The sequence below is a fragment of the Salvelinus sp. IW2-2015 genome, unplaced genomic scaffold (assembly GCF_002910315.2).
Source record: "Salvelinus sp. IW2-2015 unplaced genomic scaffold, ASM291031v2 Un_scaffold1252, whole genome shotgun sequence".
Classification (NCBI taxonomy): domain Eukaryota; kingdom Metazoa; phylum Chordata; class Actinopteri; order Salmoniformes; family Salmonidae; genus Salvelinus; species Salvelinus sp. IW2-2015.
This window is the reverse complement of record NW_019942800.1, coordinates 145,074-159,827: the sequence shown is the minus strand read 5'-3', so window position 1 is coordinate 159,827 and position 14,754 is coordinate 145,074. Positions and strand designations below refer to the sequence as shown.

General features: G+C 44.4%; 1 protein-coding gene across 1 annotated transcript in view; it reads right to left on the bottom strand.

The window, feature by feature from the left end:
- LOC112070191 (protein Aster-C) overlaps positions 1-13,340 on the bottom strand; it is a 16,751-nt gene extending 3,411 nt beyond the window's left edge. The window contains exons 1-12 of the mRNA XM_070438863.1: positions 13,081-13,340; positions 11,939-12,051; positions 9,075-9,213; positions 8,801-8,901; positions 8,509-8,604; positions 7,969-8,049; positions 3,992-4,116; positions 3,714-3,873; positions 3,349-3,505; positions 3,068-3,208; positions 2,204-2,322; positions 1,917-2,094 (exon numbers count right to left, since the gene is read on the bottom strand). Of these exons, the coding sequence (XP_070294964.1) occupies positions 1,917-2,094; positions 2,204-2,322; positions 3,068-3,208; positions 3,349-3,505; positions 3,714-3,873; positions 3,992-4,116; positions 7,969-8,049; positions 8,509-8,604; positions 8,801-8,901; positions 9,075-9,213; positions 11,939-12,031 (1,390 nt within the window). The 5' untranslated portion in view covers positions 12,032-12,051; positions 13,081-13,340. The remainder of the gene's footprint in view (positions 1-1,916; positions 2,095-2,203; positions 2,323-3,067; positions 3,209-3,348; positions 3,506-3,713; positions 3,874-3,991; positions 4,117-7,968; positions 8,050-8,508; positions 8,605-8,800; positions 8,902-9,074; positions 9,214-11,938; positions 12,052-13,080) is intronic.
- Positions 13,341-14,754: the final 1,414 nt, after the last annotated feature.

Here is a 14,754-nt window from a genome sequence, read left to right as displayed (position 1 = left end):
GATGTTGTGTTCGGTTCCGATGTGTCGGTGTACATGATGTTGTGTTCAGGGTGTACACTGTTTGTGTTGTTACTATTGGTTAGTGTACACTGATGTTGTGTTCAGGGTGTACACTGATTTGTGTTCAGGGTGTACACTGATAGTGTGTTCAGGGTGTACACTGATGTTGTGTTCAGGGGTGTACACTGATGTTGTGGTTCAGGGTGTACACTGATGTTGTGTTATAGGGTGTACACTGATTGATGTTGTGTTTCAGGGGTGTACACTGATGTTGTTGTTCAGGGTGTACACTGATGTTGTGTTCAGGGTGTACACTGATGTTGTGTTCAGGGTGTACACTGATGTTGTGTTCAGGGTGTACACTGATGTTGGTGTGTAACGAGGTGTTACACGTAGTAAACTGATGTTGTGTTCAGGGTGTACACTGATGTTGTGTTCAGGGTGTACACTGATGTTTGTGTCAGGGTGTACACTGATGTTGTGTTCGTTACGAGGTGTAGGTGTACACTGATGTTGTGTTCAGGGTGGTACACTGATGTTGTGTGTTCGGTGTACACTGATGTTGTGTGTTCAGGGTGTACACTGATGTTGTGTGTTCAGGGTGTACACTGATGTTGTGTGTTTCAGGTGTACACTGATGTTGTGTTGTTCAGGGTGTACACTGATGTTGTGTGTTCAGGGTGTACACTGATGTTGTGTGTTCAGGGTGTTGTGCTGATGTTTGTGTGGTTTCAGTGGTGTACACTAATTGCTTGTTGTGGTTCAGGGTGTACACTGATGGTGAAGTACAAGAAGCAGCCGTGGGGGCTGGTCAAGTCCTTCATTTACAAGAACTCCTGGGTGGCCTGAGGACTGACTTTCAAGACACCTGGTGAGTAGCAGCCCTGGGAGATTCTCTCTTTCTCCACATCATCTTTCAGAATCTCTTCTCCTCGCTTGGCTAATTCTTGAGTGTATCTTCCCTCTGAGAGCGTGTCTTCTCTGCCTTTCAATGTCATGGAATCGTATCTTCCTCGCTCTCGTGGTCGCTACGTTGTCAAGCCCAGTTTACTCATTTATTAAGAACACTTGTCACAGGCGATTCGTATGTAAGCACTCTGCACCTTCATGACGACTTTCACCGTGGCTTACATCACCTTCTGATTACCTCACCTCTATATCTATCACTCCCTTTGGTTCTTTCCTCAGGCGTATTGTTTGTTTCATGTTGTTACGCTACTCGTGTTTCTTGTTTTTGTTCATTAAATTCACCCCTGTACTTGCTTACCGATTTGTTAGTGTACGCGTGACACTACACTTTCTCCAATGAGTCTCTGCCTGTGAGTGTGTTGGGTTGCCATAATAGACTCCTGTCTCTAAGTATGTTGCTGCTTCACTGTTCTGTCCATCACCGCTTCCTATACTGTATAACACCCGTCACCCTCTCCTATACTGTATAACACTTCCGTCACCCGCTCCAGTCTCATCAGAGTAGATCTGAATCAAAGCCCTTGGCACATCAACTCTAGTTGTAATTGAATCTGTTACATGGGTAATTAGTCACCACAAACTCTCAAGTACCAAACACTGCTCATTTTCTTTCTCTGTAATCAGGAACTGATTCAGATTGACCAATAGCTACCAGCGAGAAGAGAGAACCAACAGTACATAGGCCAGCAATATGTGGAAGTGACTTTACCTTTCCTAAAGGATATTGGTCTTTGACACACAAAACCCACTGGGCACACACTGGCTGAATGAACCTTGTTTTCACATCAGTTCAGTGTAAGTCGGTTGAACCAACATGGAATTGACATCTGTGCACAGTGGGAAACATGTAAAGGCMCCTTTGCACTGAACAAAGAGACTGACCATAATGAGAAACTCMACCCCAATACCCTGAAAGTCTTTACACTAAAGTAAACAGAGCAAATATTAAATGTCTGAAGGGTGTGTTGTCACTGCTGCGCACCTGAGTCGACACTTGTGTTTGGAGTGGCGGATGATACAGTAGAGGTTCTGAGTGTAGAAGTAGTCGTGGTACGGTACGTCGTGTGTGTAGACTTCCGCGTCGACGAGGTAGTACTGACCCTCCCTGGATTCCTTGTACAGGATCTGACAGGACAACAGAGTTACACACTCTGGAAAACACACTACTCAAAAGACAACCCACACACACACACTACTAGAAACACACACACACACACTGCAGACCTAGGCTCACCTGGTTCTCTGTGGCAGTGGAGAACTTGCCCACCAGAGGGTTGGTGATGGCGATGGTGTAGTTGAGACTCCTCTTCATGGCGCCTGACGCTTCACTCTGCCACGGGGCAAAGCTGGCATCTAAAGACAATCACACATAGGTTAACAAAACACACACCTATTATTCTATTTGGTACTGCACTGAGATGGAAAGGCCTGAATTATTTCACACATTATTGCACAAACACATAATTTAGACCAGGGATGGGCACATGCCCCCCCTTTTGTAGGCCTGCGGATCAATCTCCTCCCCCCCAAAAAACTCAGTCGGGGTCTCAACTAAATTTCTACATTTGGTTGTGCATCAGCAGTTTCTCTTATGTCAGTCGTCTAGCCAGCTAACATTTTAGAGATTGGTAAATTAGTCTAGACAATCTAAACTTCTAGCAATCATGGACAAATAACTGACTGGGGGGGCCCATTAAATTTTGTTAGTCACTCTCACTCAGATATATTTAAAACTGTAAMGTGTATCTCTGCCCCATGGCAAACTGTGTAGAATTGCAGCAAACCTTCTGTAAAACTGCACATTTTTCTCTCCACCCCTCCCCCATTGCTTAGTAAGGCGGAGGGGCCCTCCMAACAAATGTTCACTTAGGGCCCCCAAAAGGCTCTGACTGCATGTGTGAGTACTGTATGCAGACCCGGGAGCCACTGTGGCCCCTCATTGTGCACATCCCCAATTTAGAAATGACAACAACTCTCTGGCATTCACATTCAAAAGATTGATTACTCATCACAAGCCGAGGACTGTGGCTTATAACAGGGAGTGTTGAGGACTGTGACATAACAGGGAGTGTTGAGGGTGGATGGGGTGATGACTCACTGGTGATCTTCCTGGCGTTCATGAATCTTTGTATGAAGTGGGAGTCGGTAAAGAGCAGCTCAAACATCTTCTCTGCGCTGATGTTGAAGACCTTGTTCACATAGAGCCTGCCCTGCTGCTCGGAGACACACACCCTCTCCTCTGTAAGAGACACAGGGAGAGGRGTTAACATGATCTGAGGAATGCCTCTGAAAACACATCTAAGATGGTGTCAATAGCATCACACAAACACATACTCTAAGGATGCATGCATTTAACAAACACATTTGGGAATCACTCACCCTCCTCTGCGCTCTCCGAGCCRCTCTGTTCAGAGAAGTGGTCCAGGTTAGTGTTAAGGTCCAGAGAGAGCTCTGAGCGCTTGGAGACCCTCTCCGGGGCAGAGCGGTCCAGGGATGGGTCAGGAGTGCACTGAGACGAGGTGCTGTGAGCATCATCCTGTAGGACACAAACACAATGTCACTCTTTCTGTCACTGGCTATGGAAGCCTTGCTATGTACATGTATGCCATCAATGGGACTCATCCTTCACTCATCCTTCACTTCAACTCAGACAATGAAGAAACAATATGGAGACAGTATGCCTCTACAGAGATCACTTAATATCATCCAAGCCTTTTGTGACATTAACATGTCAGGTGTCGTACCGCATCCCTCAAATTGGCGGTGCTCCGTCCGAGGGGTGAGGGTAAGTCCTCTCCCTGGGGCGTGTTGGGGTCAAAGGAGCCCTGATCCCCTGGCTGGAGGCGCAGAGTAGACGGCCTCTCCAGCCTCCCAGAGTCCTCTCCACCGGGCCTCATGGTCAGGCTGCCAGGGACCAGATGGGGAAATGTGTCAGTCAGACAGATGTAGGTGAATGCATGCTGTTCACCATGCAGCACCAGATTGATAGATAAGATAGATTAAGAGTCCTGCTAGTCCTCACCTGGTGTGTGTCTGCGTGGTTGATTCTGCTGATCCCTGTAGACTCTCCATTTCTTCATKGCTCAGGCCCAGGTCATTACCATAGTGCTGCTTGACCACCAGCCACAGCTCCAGACTAGTCAATGGCTAGGAGAGAGAGAGAGGACAGAGGGTTTAATTGGGAGGAACGGAGGTTGGCACACAGCAAACAATGGGGCTTGATTCGATTTTTGGTATCATGGAAAAGCAACTGATTTTGGTGTACACAGTTCCATCATCCATCAGCTGCTTGTAGGCTATAGCTTGCAAGAGCTCAATCTCAATAGTCAAAATCATGAGGATTAATTCCTCTGTCTGGCTTACTCCAACATGATAACCATTTTCCACCTGTGCATGAATCTCACATCACCGCCAGTCTTAGTTTCAACCAAACAAAGCAGCCCTAACCTGCTCCACACTGATGTCACAAGATAACAAAAAGCACAAGATAACAAAAAGCAACTCACTGTAGATTAGCGCTTAAGAAATGCAAACAATTATATAAAGAACTGACACAAAGACGATGGCTGCTACCTTGCTTAGTCAATAGCTATAGGCCCCCCTACAATTAACTAACAGCTACACAAATAAACGTCCCTTTTTCACGGACCCTGTCTTTCAAAGAATATTTGTAAATAAATCCAATAATTCACAGATCTCATTGTAAAAGGTTTAAGACCTGTTTCCCTGCTTTGTTCAATGAACCATAAACAATTAATGAACATAGCACTGTGGAACGGTCGTTAAACACTAACAGCTTACAGACGGTAGGCAATTAAGGTCACAGTTATGAAAACTTAAGGACACTAAAGAGGCCTTTCTACTAAACTCTGAAAAAACACCAAAAGAAAGATGCCCAGGGTCCCTCTCATTCTGCGTGAAATGTGCCTTAGCATGCTGCAAGGAGGCATGAGGACTGCAGATGTTGGCAATAAATTGCAATGTCCGTATGTGAGATGCCTAAGACACGTTACAGGGAGACAGACGGACAGCAGATCGTCCTCCGCCGTGGCAGACCACGTGTAACAACACCTGCCACAGGATCGTACATCCGAACATACACACCTGCGGACAGGTTTGATGGCAACAAGTAACTGCCCGAGTTTGCACCAGAACGCACATCCCTCCATCAGTGCTCAGACTGTCCGCATAGGGTGAGAGAGATTGGACTGAGGGCTTGGTAGGCCTGTTGTCTGGTGAGGACCTGCTTACATCACCGGCAACAACGTCGCCTATGGGCACAAACTCACCCACCGCTGGCCAAGACAGGACTGGTAAAAAGTGCTCTTCACTGACGAGTCGCGGTTTTGTCTCACCAGGGTGATGGTCAGATTCACGTTTATCGTCGAAGGAATGAGCGTTACACCGAGGCCTGTACTCTGGAGCGGGAATCGATTTGGAGGTGGAGGGTCGTTCATTCTCTGGGGAAGTGTGTCACAGCATCATCCAACTGAGCTTGTTGTCATTGCAGGCAATCTCAACGCTGTGCGTTACAGGGAAGACATCTCCTCCCTCATGTGGTACCCTTCCTGCAGGCTCATCCTGACATGACCCTCCAGCTGACAATCCCCCAGCCATACTGCTCGTTCTGTGTGCGATTTCCTGCAAGACAGGAATGTCAGTGTTCTTGCCATGGCCAGCGAAGAGCCCGGATCTCAATCCCATTGAGCACGTCTGGGACCTGTTGGATCGGAGGGTGATGGCTAGGGCCATTCCCCCCAGAAATGTCTGGGAACTTGCAGGTGCCTTGGTGGAGAGTGGGGTAACATCTCACAGCAAGAACTGGCAAATCTGGTGCAGTCCATGAGGAGGAGATGCACTGCAGTACTTAATGCAGCTGTGGCCACACCAGATACTGACTTGTTACTTTTGACCCCCCTCCCTTTGTTCAGGGACACATTATTCCATTTATGTTAGTCACATGTCTGTGGAACTTGTTCAGTTTGTCTCAGCTGTTTGAATTTTTGTTATGTTCATACAAATATTTACACATATTAAGTTTGCTGAAATAAACGCAGTTGACAGTGAGAGGACGTTTCTTTTTTTGCTGAGTGTAGATTGTTTATGGACACTATGACAAACACAAAGTATATTTTTTAAACTATATGGAGGGAGAATAATAAGTAAATGTAGATTAGAAATGTATTTTGAGTTTGTTCAAAAAAACAATTTATTATGATTGATTTCCTACGCACAGGGCCAGACTTACGAACAGGCACGCAGGGCACCTGCCCTGGAGGTYAGAGGCCCCCCAGATAGCATATAAAACACGTCATAAGCCATGAGAAAATATGTAGATTTGCAGATAATTAGCTTTTAAAAAAAAAAAATGCAAATAAAGTAGGTGCCCCGGGACCCCAAATCCAGCCCTGCCCATGCAACAGAATCCATTCAAGCAAGCCCCATATAGAACCAGTTTCTTCAATCCAAATTACACACACCTGATCATCATTTAGATGAATAATCAGTCACTTGTTACCAATCAAGTCAAAATAACCATTTTAAAAGATGTTTTACTTACTTCTCTGTCGCTATTTTACKCTGTTCTGGTCTCTGGACTGAACTGTAATAACCTGTACGCTGTCACAAAACAATCAGGAAGTCCTAGCGCCCTCAGCCCGACAATTGGAACACGAGYGCTCCACCCATTGATACAGAGATAGGTAGCCTCTACTGAATGCCAAAACTCTGGTTTAGTGACAATGAAAATCAGATCGGTTGATGAATAGCCTCTTTGGGGCGTAAAGCGAACGACTGCCCTGTAGAATGGATAGGTAATGAAAAGACAGATCTTTCCCGGGGGCAGGTTCTGTCTTAAGCAAATAAACCTTCCTAGCCACACCTTGAGGGGTCATTGAACTTTACCGTCATTYGCTAACTCCCGAGCCACACTAGTGTTATTGTGGAGTTGTTTGCACAGCTTAATTCCCTTGGTCCACAGTCTTCCGGGTATTGCACTAGTTGGCYATAGAGGTTGCATTCATTCTAGGTGCTAGAATGTTTTAGCCCCACTTTGCTATCAAAAGAGACAGTACATTATAAAAAAAAAGTATGCCATTCTATTCCCCTTGTATACTACATAACAACCGAATGTTAGGGGCATGGGGCCAGTCCGAGGAGCATGGTGTGTACTCAGGATTGATTAGATAAGAGCAGTCTGCCAGGGTAAAGTCACAAAAGCCTTGCATACTAAATAGGACTCCAGATAAGTTGCATGGAGCTATGACATCCAGATAGTGTCCATGTTGCAGGGTTCTCTAGTCGTTGACTTTCTTCATGTCACTGGATCAATGCCATTCCATAGGTGATTACAGGGAACACGTTGCCTTTTAGACACAGAGCCAAGGTCAGTTTAACTTATTACAGGATTTTTACTTTGTTATCAAGGGTAGGATTGAGTGAGGGGAAGATGATCCTAGATCTGTGCTTAACATAACTCCTACTTATAGAAATGCCCTTGCCATAGAAATGCTTGCTGTCGAGACAACCAAAACCATGGTGAGAACAGTGTTGGAAGGGGGGGGGGGGGGGGGGGGGTTTTAATTGGTGTGGGTTGGACAGTGTTGGAAGGGGGAGGGGGGGGGGGGGGGGCAGTGTGTAACTGGGTGTGGTAGATGGCCCAGTGTTGGGAGGGGATAGTCTGTATCTGGGTGTGGAAAATGGCCCAGTGTTGAAAGGAGGGACATTCTGGGTGTCCTATTTCCAGTGTTTTTGACAGCTCTCAATCCATATCCACACCCTGCTCTATCTGGACAGGACAGCCGATGGTGTTTCAACATACACAGAACCGTGGACCTGCCATAGCCAACAGTACTTTACACCCAGGGTGCGTCCTGAATATGGCACAGGGCCCAGGTTAAAAGTAGTGCACTTTATAGGGAATAGGGTGCCATTTGGGATGCATCCCCAGTGAGTGAAGTGAGGTTATATGAGGTCGCTGTCAGCTGATCTGTGTCTCACCTTGTCCATCAGCGTGTTCTGCCACATCCGGAACACTCCCTGGTAACTCTTCTCTCTGGCTGAGAAGGAAGTGAAGAACAACTGTAGGGAAGAGACAGACGCTTCAGTTCAAATTAAAAGTCCACCCCAAAACTGGCTGTTTTTCATATCAGCAATCAAGTTATACAACTACTGAAATAAAATACAGAAATACAGCCGGTATGATGCATTTTGCATCATATGATTCCCCCAAAAAATATTAGTCCCAAAATGTTTTGCATGTCAATTTTTGGGGATATAGTACTACAATATACTTTTTGTKTGGAGTTTTGCTTTAATATTATTGCAGTGATAACCRTCTATTGGTTTGCATTGAGGATAAACAGAAGGGAACCAATAGCATGTTATTTTGTCAGTGCTGCAGCTGTACTCTTGAGCATGAAAAGTTGCTTGATGGGTTAAACAATGAAAAGCACAGGGTCTCTTAGCTCTGGTCCAAGGCGTTAGTGCAACTGTCCWGGGATATTGAACAGAACCCAGGTGGTGTTTGAGTGACTGTACCTTCTCCGAGTCTGTGCAGATCTGAATGGCGTTGGGAATCAGCCGTGCGGTCTTCTCTCTGTACATGGCCTTGATGTCCCTCAGAGTCAAGACTATCTACGACCACAGAGCACAGTGATGTCCCTCAGAGTCTAGGCTATCTACGATTCCAGAGCACACTGATCACATCCTTAACACGACTAGAATAATGCAATATATACACATATTTATGATATATCATTATCCAATTTAATTCATCCCCTAAATAGAAAACTGTGCCTTTATTTTTCCTTTCCCTCATGTGTGAGCTCACCTTTGTCCCCCAAAACACATTGCTATAGAAACAGAGCCAGTTCTCCGACAGGTAGAGGCGTCCCTGCAGTAGAATGTCTCTCTGGAGGGCACAGGTGTAGTCTGGGGAAAATACACGGGACGCAGCGAGAGACAGGTAAGGTACAGGTGTGCTGGTATATGCAGGTAAGCTGTATATTGGAAGTCTGGTGAGAGAGGTGGCGATATGTTTGGTTTTTGAGAGATGGTGATAGGGGAGCCGTTTCTGGCTTCTCTTTCTCTCACACACAACTCACCTACGATGAGTCTCTCTGACTCAGGCAGTTCTCTGAACAGCTTCCTGAACTCCTCAACCCTCTGTTTGTAGGTGGGGGCAGGCAGGGCTTGGGGGGYGGCCAGACACTGGCCCTGAGGGTCGGATCTCTGATTAACAGGCTGCAGAAATAACATTAGAATCACATCAAAGCTCATTTGAATACTAATTACTATACTACAGAGGTCATGCTGGCTGAACCTCTTGAATTCAGTATATATAATATATTAATCTGACAATTGGTCAATATGCTCTCGCTATTCAGTAAATACAGAGAAGGCCAAGAACTGAACACTAATGCAGCTGAAAAACAATATCACCCCACAAGTTTTRTACATTGTCAGTGTTGGGGAAGCTACTCTGAAAATATCTATTACCAAGCAATTACTTCACACCAAAATAAGTTACGCTACACTAAAGCTACCCCTATGAAAAAGTAGTTCACYACATCCAAACTACTTCCTGAGAAATTATAATATGCAAATCTGAAATGTCATAGACTACAAATTGCAAGAGCAGATCTGTTTGGGGTTATACAGTGTCTTCGGAAAKTATTCAGACCCCTTGACTTTTTYCACTTTGTTACAACCCTATTCTAAAATGGATTACACTTAAAAAACGAAGTGAAAMGTTTTTGAAATTTTAGCAAATGTATTAAAAATCATAAACAGAAATGCCTTCATTTACATAAGTATTCAGACCCTTTGCTATGTTACTTGAATTTGAGCTCAGGTGCATCCTGTTTCCATTGATCATCCTTGAGATGTTTCTACAACTTGATTAGAGTCCACCTGTAGTAAATGTAATTGGACATGATTTGGAAAGGCACACACCTGTCTGTCTATATAAGGTCCCACAGTTGACAGTGCATGTCAGAGCAAAAACCAAGCCATGAGGTCAGAGACAGGATTGTATCGAGGCACAGATCTCAGGAAGGGTACCAAAAACTATTTCTATGCAGTATCTAAGGTTCCTCAAGCAAACACAGGTGGCCTCCATTCATTTCTTAAATGAGAAGTTTGGAACCACCAGACTCTTCCTAGAGCTGCCTCCCTTGCACAAGCTGAGCAATCAGGGAGAAGGGCCTTGGTCACAGGATGTGAACAAGAACAACTTAGTGACTTACAACTCTAGAGTCCTCTGTGGAGATAGAAGAAACTTCCAGAAGGACAACCATCTCTGCACACTCCACCAATCAGACCTTTATGTAGAGTGGCCAGACGGAAGCCATTCCTCAGTAAAAAGGTACATGACAGCCCACTTGGAGTTTGCCAAAGGCACCTAAAGGAGTCTTAGACCATGATTAAACAACATTATAACAAGATTATCTGGTCTGATGAAACAAAGATTGAACTCTTTGGCCTAAATGCCAGAGGCATGTTTGGAGGAAACCTGGCACATCCCCACGGTAAGCATTGATGGTAGCATCATGCTGTGGGGATGTTTTTCAGTGTCAGGGACTGGGAGAGTAGTCAGAATCGAGGCAAAGATGAACGAAGCAAAGTACAGAGAGATCCTTGATAACCTGCTTCCAGAGAGCTCAGGACCTCAGACTGGGCAAAGGTAACACCTTCCAACAGGACAACGACCCTAAGCATAAGCCAAGACAATGCAGGAGTGGCTTCGGGCAAGTCTCTGAATGTCCTTGAGTTGTCTAGCCAGAGCCCGGATGAACCAGATCGAACATCTCTGGAGAGACCTGAAAATAGCTGTGCACAACGCTCCCATCCAACCTGACAGCTTGAGAGGATCTGCAGAGACGAATGGGAAAAACTCCCCAAATATAGTGCCAACTTTTAGCGTCATACCCAAGAAAGACTCGAGGCTGTAATCGTTGCCAAAGGTGTTTCAACAAAGTACTGAGTAAAGGGTCTGCATTCTTATGTAAATCTGATATAAGTTTTATTTGTAATACATTTGCCAACATTCTAAAAACCTATTTTTGCTTTGCATTATGGGTATTGTGTGTAGATTGAGGGGGGGAAACTATTTAATTCTTTTTAAATAAGGCTAACAAAATGTGGAAAAAGTCAAAGGGTCTGGAATACTTTCGGACAGCACCGTACATTGACAATGTGTCATTCAGCTATATAAACACAAAAAGGATGTTTGAAGTGAGAATTAAGCAGGCCTGATCACCAAAAAAAGGAATTGCTACTTCACTAGTCTAGTTCAATACTTAGTTAAACCACTAAATGGCGAAAACAATAAAGAACACTGAAACACTACCTAATTACTAGTTGAACTACATTAGTTTTATTTATACTAGGCAGGTCTAAAGAACAATTCTTATTTACAATGACGGCCTACTGGGGGGAACAGTGGGTTAACTGCCTTGTTCAGGGGCAGAATGACAGATTTTTTATATTTCAGCTCAGAGCGCTCCTATCAGCAGGACTTATCTGTACTATCCAACACTCTAACCACTAGGCTACCTGTYGCCCCATGTAGTTCTGTCACTAGTACATCAAGTCAATAGCTAATGTAATGATATGTCTACGTAACGCATTGGCGAATAGTCAGAATGGTCTTCTCCACTAGAGGGCAGGAACAGTTGATGGTTTGATGTGTGTATGTGTGGGGAGTAGGCAGGCTTCATGGCATGTTATACTATCACAGGAGGCTGCTGAGGGGAGAACAACTCATAATAATGGCCGGAACGGAGCAAAGGGAATGGCATCAAACACCTGGAAACCATGTGTTTGGTGTTTTTGATACCATTACACTCCAGTCATTACCACAAGCCTGTTCTCCCCAATTAAGGTGCCACCAACYTCCTGTGTATACTATGTAGGGGTAAGTGCATGATAGTCASACAGGTAAACAGAAGGGTTCCCTGTATCTTACCTCATGATCCTCAGAGCTCCACCTGTATTCCCCCATGGAGGCTGTCTCGTCTGTGACATCAGTGCCCACCCCTGACCGGGACACCTGGTCCATCAGATCCACTGTTCCGCTGACTGGGTGGTAGAGATAGAGGCCTAGTAGCTTTAGCACACAAGATAATTCCAGCAGTCCATGTCAGTATAGCAGGACTACTGGACTGGACATCCTGCTGCTATAAAGGGATTTGTTTGTTCATGGCTGGTCTCCACTGAAGATGGTCAAACTTTGCAGACCATGCTAAGAGGTATGAGGATGGAATTGATATCCTATGCAGGACTCTCGCTTAACCCACTTTTCTGATGAGAGAGAGTGAGAGCACAAAGAAAGAGGCACAACAATACTGGTTTATCCTGCCCTGCCTGTCACCCAGGAGAAACATTGTAGTTCACCTAGATTCCTAAAACCAAAGTGGCTGAATGTGAAATGTTGTGAGATTATTTAATATCAATAGTTCAATGAATTGATACATTCTGATCAGTAATCCCACCAGAAATATCACTTTGAATACATATTTATATTCTGCTCTCTCAGGCAAACTTGTCATTTCAATTTTGTTCGCAKTGGCAAAAGACTGCACATGAAGAGCAAACATTTTAGCGGTGCGAATCTCAAGTGATTAACAAGATTGTATGATATCTAAGCACTGCGTAAAGGGAGATGCGTCTTTGCTCGTCCACTGTGCCAAATTACGTTGGCATACGGGCCTACATGYCACGTTTGGGTGGTAGTCGGGACTAGGAAACTCGATAWACTCGGAMATTTCCGACTTGCTAASTGGTTGTAGTTATACACGTGCCGCGTTCAACCAGTTAACCAGTAGGAAATGTCYGAGTTTTCTTAGTTCCGACTAACACATGAACGTGGCAATAGTGCGTGATCGCRTCAGGCCAGTTGTCAAATTCCTCATCATCCATCACCATAGCTGCTTTCAATACAAGAGTTAACGACTTGGAATAGAGAGTTGGATGACAGTCCAAAAAAAATTTCCCAGTCAGAGCTCGTTTAAAAAAAAATAATGTTTTGAACGCGGCACATATCCGATYTCCTGTGGGATACAACATCAGTGATAAGCAGGTAAAAGACGGTGCACATTCATAACCTACCTGGAAATGACACGAGATCTTTATCTTCTGCACGGAGTCCTATGTGAGTCCGGGATGAAGCTTTGTGAAGACCCAGATTTCTGTAAGCATGTCACCACCGGCTCCGTTTGACATGTGTCATTCATGCAAAACTAACTCAGGCCTTTCCTTTAGCAATGTGCACCGGTAGGTTCCTTAAATAAATGTGTGGCGTCATAAATAACCTATATGTGCTGCAAGCCCATCCACCTGATAACAGGTGAGACGAGTGGATGGATGCTGCGTTCATAACCAAGTGGGAGGTGGTATTTACCACATTCGAGTACGATGGGAAAAAAATCAGTTGAACGGCCATCCAACTGGTAATTACTAKTGGGAAACTAATCTCTTATCCATGAGCTCCGACTTCGTCCACATGTTGAACTCTAACGTCACCTACTAAGGAAATTACCTGGATTACAGCATTTACAGCAGTTAAATGCAACAAAATATGACTTATAAAAAGCAATCTACTAATGGTTTTTGAACACAATAATTTGTTCACAAGCATGATAGCTGTACTTTTAGTTTATTGGTATTGTTTGCCATTTGTCAATCAGCACTTCTCAACGAGTTCAACGCATGTGAATGCATCTAACTTCTATTTATGACTTCACAACTGGTAATCTACACGTTCCCACGTGGTTATGAACGTAGCATTAACTTTTCACCTGACCCAGCCCATAGAGGAAAATACAATGAAGGAGTTGTCACCATGGTCATGCTTTGCTCATTACCATTTGCATACTTTAACTGATGGCTGTCAAACAGGTCTAAAAAGAGCCATCATTCTTTGTTCTGTTCCAACCTCAAAGATCTTGTTCTAGTGGTGCATTACCAAATCAGCTCTCTACTCCCATTTCAAAGAATGTTAATTGGCAGGCACAGGATGCAATACATCAAGCTTTTATATTTTTAACAGGCAAATTCTGAGAATATGATTTATTGTACCTGCCCGACCTAAGGCTGAGCCTTCATCACCTGCATGAGCCCCCAAAGGATTTTTTAAAATAAGGATATTTTTTTAGGGGAGATCATCACATGAACAAAAATAATTGTGCATCAAATTATTTTTGTTCAGTGCAGCTGTACTGCAAAAACATCACAGCTCAGTAACTAATCAAAACTATCTAGCTACATACTTTATATAATTACTGCAGTCACAAACTAGTCGAGGAGAGGAATGTATGTGTGTAGTTTCACTAGTTGTGTCTGACAAACACTCCTCTTCCACTAAGCACATTCATAGACAAAACTAAAGGGCGGAGTGCCACAGATTCCACATAGGAATTAGAGACACGTAGCAAGGCTAGTCCAACCAGCAGCACCAGAATTATTATTTTGTCATTCTCACACACCCACTCATACGTGACTGCGTATACCAATGGGGGCTGGTGAGGGGAGGACAGCTCACAACAATGGCTGGAACGGAGCGAATGGAATGGCAAACACATGGAAACCATGGAAACCACGTGTTTGCTGTATTTGATACCATTCCACGCCAGCCATTACCACRAGCCCATCCTCCCCTTAATAAGATGCCACCAACCTCCTGTGGTATATATATACACTTATTAACATGATCACCTGTATGTTCACTACTATTGTTAGTACAGTACATACACTTGTAGCAACCTGTTGATTACACTCACAGAA